Source organism: Halyomorpha halys, unplaced genomic scaffold (assembly GCF_000696795.3).
Source record: "Halyomorpha halys isolate HHAL.00 unplaced genomic scaffold, Hhal_1.1 Scaffold132.1, whole genome shotgun sequence".
NCBI classification, from domain to species: Eukaryota; Metazoa; Arthropoda; class Insecta; order Hemiptera; family Pentatomidae; genus Halyomorpha; species Halyomorpha halys.
Window position 1 is genome coordinate 9,161 of NW_027109437.1, and position 9,497 is coordinate 18,657.

Consider the following 9,497-nt stretch of genomic DNA (forward strand, 5'->3'; position numbering starts at 1 on the left):
GCATACAGGCCCTAAGATCCTCTTCAGAATTACTCTTTCAAACCTGTCTAGCAGGTTAATGCTTTTATTGCTTAGGGTCCAAGTTTCTCCACTGTATGTAACGACTGGCCTTATCAACGTTTTGTACAGGGTGAACTTGGTGGTACGGCTAACAACTTTGCTTATGATTAACCTTACAATGGAGAAATAAGCTCTATCTCCAGCAGAAATTCTGCTTCTAACTTCTTCTTATTCATCCTGGTTCTCATTAATAATAGAGTCTAGGTAAGAAAAACTTCTTACCACTTCGAAATTATAGGGGCCCATTACAAGGCGACTCTGCCTCTGGTCCAGAGGCTTCTTACCCAACAGCATACTCTTGGTTTTTTCTCCTAATTGTCCATCCTACTAATTGCTAATATTAAAAAACAATGGCAGATTACAATAAAATATTCCTCCCATCATTAGCCGAACTAGAAGAACCAAAGCTGATACAGTTCAAGATACTTGTTCTTCTCGAGAGTGAGAACCAAATGTAAATAATGAGCTGTGGCTAGTAAATTGGTTGTGTCTGACAGAGTGCTAAAGAGATATTTAGGGATTAAATTTAAATCACAAATAAAGTTATATACTGTGTCTTTCAATAGAATAAGCTGAGATTATCATTAATTACTATTATTATATTATTCTTTATTTTTGTTTTATTTATCACTTTTTACTATCATTTATTTTACCTGTTGTCTGCATTGTTTGTTTTACCGATAAATTGTTTTCTTTTCCAGGGAGCAGCAGCAGTGGCTGCATACCCAGCTGGTGGAGGATATGCCTCGGGAACAGAATCCTTCTCACCAGAGTCTCCTTACTTTCCCTTCAGCACAGCCCCGACGTCCCGGAGGATTAGCTCCACCCCCGGTAAGTAATATCACTCGCTTGGATTGTTTTTTTTTTTTTTATATTATTATTAATATAAAGTAAATTAAAGTTATATGCAGTATGTACTTATCAAAGATAACTTTAAAGATATTGTTAAGTAATACTTAAGATATTGTTAAGATGTGAAACTATCTTTGTTAATATTGTTCAAAAACATTTGTTGAAGTTTGGATAGATTACAGATTACAGACATGATTGGTTATAATATCAAAATATAAATAAAATTGCTTAAGAAAAAAGGGAATAAAAATGGAAAAGCCATTTTATGTTTTGCTGGTCAAAATTATATTGAACAAGTTTGGTCGTCTGCCAAATTGCTTTAAAAATCTGTTTGCCTTCTTCTAAATTAGAACCAAATTATAAACTTTTTATTTCCCGAAGGAATCAATTTCTATTCTTTATCAAAATATTTAAATTAGTGATTAAAGAGAAAGTTTCTTAAGAAAAAACGGCGATTGAAAAAGAGTTTAGAAGAAAATACTCTGGTTTCTTTGACTTACCCAAATTTTTTGCCATTCTTGTTGGTATTTTACTTGTGGATTCAGAAATAGCTATTCACTTAAGGACAAGGACCTTTCTCCCTCAATTTCTATGCAGTAGTATGGAAAGCTCGAGTGCCGCTCGGTTTTTTTCCATTTGACGTTGTCACTGCTGTCTCCTGAAAGCCATTCCTGGTCTTCATTGCCTACCGTTCAGCATCGTTGGAATATTTCTACCAGTAAACCATTACCATGGGATTGATTTTCTAAAAATGTTAAAATAATTTATTTTCTATCCTGTGGATTGCTACCATTTAACATCATATGCAGGATCTGTCACTACACTTTCTTTGCCCAACCAAATCTTACTTCCATTGGACGAAAATAATGCTGATAAATGTTGATATATATCTATAAACAAGGACACTAGAATAAATAAAATAATAAAATAGCTCAGAATTGATTCTCGCTCAAGATAGCACTTCTTTATTGACATGTTAATAAATAAAAAAAAAAAAATGTGGAGCACCTCGTCGCACTTGGAGATGGTAAATATTTGTTTATCTATACTTCCTCTACAAAATAGATTTGGTATCGTAATATTAATAATAATTGGTTATAATTCAGTTGTTAATTTTAGTGTGTATCAAAATCCTACTCTATTTTTTCTGGGCACAATTTACTATGTATTACTTATTAGGCCTCTAAAAATTATTAACTTAACATTTTTATTTGTAAAAAAAAAAAAAAAAGATCAAATAGAATAATCATAAATGATCTATTTTTTCTTTGTGAACAGTAGAATAAAAGGTAAAATGTTTGTACTTGTTACGGCAGGTAGGGGTTCGAAAGGAACCTTTACTAGCCCAACCGTGAAAAGGAAAGAATTGTTGAATTTTGTTATTTTTAAATAAGTAAACATAATAAGAAAGAACACAAAATATACAAACTAGAAAAAAAAGAAAGATTAAAACTATTATAAAACTAAATTAATTGAACTAAAGATAAAAAAAAGTCTCATTTCACCGGTGATTGGTGGGGCCCCGGTTGTGGTTGTTCTGAGTGGATATTCTTGTGGAAGTAGATCGACAAAAGGGACGTACGTCCGCCCCCCTTGTCCTCTTGGAGGATGAGTCGAAGAAGTCTGCCCGCCGTGGCTAAGATGATTTAGCTGGCGAAGATGGCCAGAATGCTGCTAACTACGAGTGCGTAGTGAGTAGATAAAGGTGTGTATAGACGATATGTGTGTGCAGTGAGACGTTAAGAAGATATCTGTCTATTTTAATATAAAAAACAATAGAGAGTAGTTGTTTTGTTTTTTCACTTAATAAAAATCACATGTTCCACCTATCGATTTGTGGACCATATGTTGGCTGCAACAGTACTGATAACGCTAAATTGATTTTTCCTATTTGATTATTCTTACCGCTATATACTGCTCGGATTTTCATAACAATTCACCATTAGATAGTTAAAATGCGTGCTGACTAATAAATCAAATAGATTAGACTGAAAAAGATACTAGTTGCTTGCATATGTGCCATTTAGTCCTGGTCTGAAGGGTTATGTTTCAATATGGGCTTATCTGTTATCACTTATCTTTATTGTCTTATTATTATACTTTATTGTCTCGGTGGTTCGACCTTATATACCTTTTTCTGTGAGGTAGGAGTTATTTGTGTTGTATGAGGTATATTTTGATTATTAAAATAGTATACCTGAATTTGAATTCTGTCAATGAAGAAAATCTTAAGTGGAAGACCACAGCTTGTACTCTGGAGGACTGGCAAGGTGGGTTTCTCTCGGTTATATTTTTGGCTTCAATTTTCCATTCGTGAAAGAAATATATCAAGGGTGAGTCTTTGAAAGAGATCAACTTACATGCAATCGTGAATAATTAAAATAAATTGTACTTGCAAACTCTCGACTTGCCTCAAATCTTTTCTTAAAGGGTTTTACTGTTTATGGAGGAGAAGGGGAGGATATAAGGTAGTGTTTGTTTTAGTGTCTTGTGAATTTGAAGTTGCTAGGAAGAGTGGTCAGTTAATGATTGAATGTTTTTGATATGGTATCTGTACAGAACTGTATACAGCTTAAGCTATTTATAGGAATTAAGGATAGGAGTTGATAGATAAATATACACCACGTTTAAAATTTTGATTGCAAGATAATTTAAATGAATTCCTGAGCATCAGATCAATTTTATAAGAATAAGCTGTGTATTACTGAAAGATACAAGAAAGACAATGAGGGATGTGAAAGTTTGTTAAATTACCCTAAAAATGTGTATCGTTTTTGTTCACAATTTTTGTATTGTTATATACTGTGTATTGATTTAATGTTGATAAAATTATAAATTATATTATTTCTAAAGTCTGTTTTTTTATTTGTTTTAGGGACGGCAGTTAAAAGAAAAAGAGAGGTATGTAATGTATTAAATACATTTTTAACTTTTCTTTTCACTAATTGTTTATTAATATTCGTTAGTTATATAATTATTTGATTTAGATTTTTAAGCCTGTCATTAATACTGTAAAAAAGAAAAAGAGGAGTGTTTTTATCCTGTTGGAATATACATACAAGTAATGTCAACTGTATCAATATTATGTTTTTTTTTGTATTATGATGAAATAAATGTTTTATTAAATTGTTTCTATATTGGTAGCACTATTTTGCTGTGCACATTATTATTATAGTTCTATGTATTATTGTTCTGATATTCTATTTGAATATTAAAGAATTTCCAGTTATGTTGACTTTCATTGTCTATTATTAAGTTAAAGGAAAAAATAAAGATAAACACTGTTTAAGAAGAACAAGGTGAAAGAGGAGGGCAGAATGTATTTGATCCTATATTTGTAAATTTAGAACTGAAATCTTTTATGTGGTTATTGTACATACATGAGTAAAATTAATGTTTGTAGTTATAGTTATTAGACATTATTTTAGTAATCGTATTATAATCTATACTTTTATTAGCTGATTGCAATAATTTTTATAAGTTATTAAAATTGGAACTCTTAAAATTGTCCCTGTAAAAAAAAAAAATTAGGTTATTCTTAAATCTAAAATGCCTCACTTTCATCAAACAGAGATTTGTGAAATCTAAAGGAAATTTTAATTGTAAATTATCACGAACCTACTTTCACAATTAATTATATTGGTAAATTTCTCAGTTGTTAAGACATTAAACTCGTAACTCCTTGAAGCCTATGTTCGACTCCGGCTGCTGGAAGAAAATTAATTTTCTGTTTAATCAGCCATCAATCATCACTTAAAGTTGGTATACTCTCGTAGGACAAATCAGTCTTTATGAACAGAGTTCTTGACCCTTCATCGTAGATCGTGGATATTGATATCATCTCCTTTTATTGCTATTTATCAAAAAAAAATTGTACTTCATAATCAAGTGCTGAACCGAAGTCAGTTTTTTTGCTGTTATTGTGTTTTCCATTGCTGTTTAATATATTTGATGACTTAAAAATGATTATGTATCTTTAAGAAAGATATTTAATTTTCATCAAAATCCTATTAATGAATATTTCAAGATTTACATTCCAAAACCACTTTTTTGTTCACTTTACCATTTACTCTAAAGAACTTGTCTTAATCTTCCTTGATATCACTATTGTTTCAAACCTATTTTCATTATTATTATTAAACCCTGAAAAACATTTTGTTCTAAAGTGACTGCTAGAAAAAAAGACGGATTGTTTGAAAAATATTGACAAAAAAGTGAATAAATTCGCGAATTAAAAAGAATAGAAATTGTTTTTGATAATTAATTGAGCAGATTGGTACAAAAAGTGCAAAACCTGTACTAAAATAACTCTAGTCAGTGATACATAAATATTATTAAGGCATTTAACAACCAGCCGAACCCAATAACCAGTTTTTAGTACTTACTTTTTTTTTTTTTAACAGTTTTTGTTCCAGATTATCATGAGGTGAAATAACTTTTCTAAAATCAGTTAAACGGCTTGTGATAACCCTTAAATTGAAGTTAGGGGTTACTTTAGAACAAGACTGTTTTCCCAGGGTTTAGTAGTAATACAAACGGGTTTGAAGTAATTATAATATATATGAATACCCATTGAACCGTAGGAAGTTCTTTATTGTAAGTCGTAGCGCAATATAAATTTCATATTTTTAACAGAAATTAACAAAAATTAGACATTAGGTTCGTGATAGTTTCTCAGTTCTTTTACAAAATGAATGTTCTGATGAAATTCAATGACTCTAATGAGTTCTGACTTTGTATAGGGTACTTGACTGAGCTTAGTAATATTTTTTCCTAATCCAAGATCAACTGAATTAGTTGCATCACAGTTTTAAATATTTTGTGCTGTAATATCTCAATTAATTTTTAATTAATTAATTAAGTTTAATTACTAAAATTAATTTTCTTTTAGTAATTATATTTTCAGTTGTTCTTTGTCTCTTTACTGCTTATGGCTTTTTTTAAAAACATTGAGCCTGATCAGTACCAGGTAAGTTGTTACGAAACCTGGTATTTTATATCCTCGATTTTGCCCAAATGTGGTCTTACATTACATCCTTAATCAAGAATGACCATTGGAAATCCAAATTTTGTTAAAGCAACAGGGTGTTGTGCAAATGTTTCCTCTGTTTTTGTAAATATCTTGCCTTTAACTTTTTTTTAGAAATGTCAAATTTTTGTGGCGTTCTGTTACAACTGTTCTATCCTTCGTAGATGATACCAGCCTTTAGGAGATTCTCATTTGTATACTCGTTCTAAGAATTCGTTCAAAAGTCTGAGTCACGAGAGTAGGTTGGAAAAAAATAAATAAAAAGTTTAGTTTAACAGCTGTGTAAAGAGTAACTATGGTGATGGTTCCATTGAAAGGATAACATTTTTTAAAAATATCTTAACATATAATGATAAATGAAATTTATTCAAGGTAAATGTGAATTTGTTGAAATTTAAAGGCAAAATTATTTTATCAATTCCAATCCTCTTATCAAAATGCTCTATGTTGTGGCTAATCGGTTGTTCCAGAAGATGGTATGTTGCCTGAAACCTATAGCATTTGTTTATTAATTAAAATTGGTTGAATATGCCTTTAATGAACGATGTTATTATTATAAAATATTTAAAATTTTATAGTTTTATTTCAATTGATGCAAGTTAATGGAGCAACGCTTGTTGAACCTAAACCAGGTGGAAAACAAGCTGAACTTCTTGGTCTTGTCACTATGTGGCAGCGACGGTAGTAGGTTTAAAAACAATGAATGTACATAATATTCATATGGCTACTCACGGGGCCTTAGAGTGACTGTCAGAACATTTCATTCAAGGGAAATGCTCAGTTCCATGTTCAAGTTTATATAATTTATGAATAGAGATCGGATTTTCCTCCAGTTGCATCTTTTGTTCCCTAGCTCCAAATTCCACAAAATCTCGACTCAAATTCAAATAACACTAATTTTATTTTGCACCAAATTGCGTGTTTTGTTTTTTTCTGCACAAAATTGCATCTTTTACTCTATTTGTGCTAAATTTTAATTTTTGTTTGTGCTTTTAACTAAATTTCTCATATTATACACATATAGGTGTATGTATGCCAATATTTATTAATTTTATTATTTTTTCCTTATTTAATTTATAGTTTAAAATTGACAAATTCGAGGTAAAAACAGTACAACAATTAACATATAGTTTTTATTTATTTTTTTTTATACCAGATCGGCCTGGTGGGCCTTACATGGTTGATATAACTTATATTATATATATATATTTTAACAGTTGATTATGAGGGGGTATAATCATACAAATGACACCCCTAACTATATACTATGTTATTATTAAAAAAAAAAAAATAATAATAAAATAAATAAATAAGAATAATACTTCTTAATTAAAGAGGAAAGTAAAATTATTAACAAAAAATAATGATATTGGTACACTTAAATAAATTTATATAGATAGTTGAATTTAACAAAAAAAAAAAAAAAAAAAAAGTATTAAACAGTAGTTTTCAGTAAATGTGAAAAAGACCTCTCTAGAATAAGCTTGTTATAGGGAAACATTCAGTGTTATTGTTTTCAACTAGGATTCTCAAGCCGCTTCTAGCCCTTCATTAGAATTTCAATCTTTTTTTATAATATTATATTACCTATTTATATTATTTTAAATAAAAATCATCAAGGGATCCTTTTGTATCTGGAGTCCCTACTTGACTGACCGGAATTCCTGGGAAATCAAAGATAGTTATAATCTTAATTTTTGGTGCCCCCCATTCCAGTTTTTGGTTTGCTAAACTGGAATCTGAGGTTGACTGATAGATACATTTTTTTCGGGAATCTTTTCTTTTCTCACCCTATATCTCGAAAACTTTATTTTAGAGAAAATCTTGCTTTACAAAATTAAATAATATTTTCGACAGTTTTTTTTTTTTTTTTTTTTATTTATTTTTTTTTTTTTATAGCTTTTAACACAAAAACTAGGAGTTTTTCGAAGATAAACATTCCATAAAAAATTAAAGCAGACAAATACCAATTTATAAAGCTTATATGAAATATCTTCCTTAAGGCGGATAAGAGAGGCAAGCATGGCGGACGCATAAGTGGTTTCAGCCATTGCACTGGGATTATACTATTTTTATTACAAAAAAAAGAAAGTGAAAGGAAATGAAATATAAATAAATAAGATTAAATATAAAACTTATTATAAACAGTAACAACAAACACCTTTAACCTCCTAACAGCTCTCAGTTGCAACTAGACAAAGAACAATGGTGGAGATGCTACACGAGCGCTCTCACGAACCCCTTTGATCTGTGTCCAAAAAACCTACTCTCAACGGATCGGCAACAAGCTTAGGGCAACTCGTACAAGCCACCCATCCACATGCTCGCGCATGTCCGAGTTCGCCATGGCTTGGCCAACATGTAGAGGTCCCTTTACATTTGTGAGCTAGTTAGTTTCGGGAATATGTTGTTGATACTGGAACATAATCAAATAATTAGAAAGGTGTTTTAATTAGGAAATTAATGTAATTGATGTATATAAAATCAAAGCAGTTGTGTCCCAGTATCAGCGTCATATTCCTGAAATTATTTTGCAAATTTGAAGGAGTGTACACATTTTTAAAAGGCGGCCGAACCCAGAACGATCGTTGCTGATTGAAGCCAGGACGCTACTAAGCTCATTTACGGACAATCCAAGCTCCCTTGGCGGCACATTGTCGCCATACGTACTCACAAGATACCACGTGTTGACGATGATGCGTCTTGAACCGCGCTCAAAGTGTTAAGTATGATGATTCAGTTCCTTGACAAATATGGAGAATTGTTAAGAAGACACCTCTGTGTGACTTTTTCCTTTGAACGTTATATAATTGGATCATGTTAGCTGTGTATTCTTATAAAGTGACCCCAAATATTCTCCGTGTCAAAAATACACCATTTCAGTGGATCCAGGTCTGCATGGGACGTGAAAGCTGTTTAAGAATTCAATAGCCAGATATGGTAATATTCACGTGTTGTTAGCGAGTAATTGATGAGCCTGATACGAGATGAAGATAGGTGGAAAATGCCTTGTCTCCCTCTGGCTGGCGTAAAAGTTTTACTGCCTAGGTTTAGTGTTGATATAAAATTGATAGGGACTGTATATGGTGGGTATGGGAGAGGAGTACGGCCATACCGGAGAATGTATACTGCATCCGGGCTGATTTATAACTGTCTCTAAGACCTCCTCGGAACACTTACACAGATGAGGGGGAGGAGGGGGGTTCTTGCTCAACCCCCCCCCCCCCCATCTTAACTTATCTGCATAATTTTAACATGGTCTACTCTTATTATGATATTGTCCAAGATTTTTTCATTTTTAAAAATTTACCAGAGTATTTAAACTAAAGATACAACAAGTAAATGTGATGTGAATAGCACAATAGCACAGATTTGTGAAGAAACCGCACATTAGTAGCGTCGCCCTTTGAAAGCTTACATCCCCAAAAACCGTTAGCAATTTTTACTTCCACTTTCTATATATGGAATATTTAATAGGGGTATTCATGGTCTTTAGTAGGGGTATTCATGATATTGTGTTAAATGTTAAATGTTTTACCATGTTAAATGTTATAAC

At 31.4% G+C, this 9,497-nt stretch overlaps 1 protein-coding gene across 4 annotated transcripts in view; it reads left to right on the top strand.

Annotated features, from left to right (window-relative positions):
- Positions 1–761: 761 nt before the first annotated feature.
- The window catches only part of da (daughterless), a gene marked incomplete at its 5' end in the record, with an annotated part of 120,042 nt that continues 111,306 nt past the window's right edge, over positions 762–9,497 (top strand). For all 4 annotated transcript variants that reach the window (XM_067047605.1, XM_014416704.2, XM_014416706.2 and 1 more), the window contains 2 exon segments: positions 762–891; positions 3,788–3,813. In XM_067047605.1, the coding sequence (XP_066903706.1) occupies positions 762–891; positions 3,788–3,813 (156 nt within the window).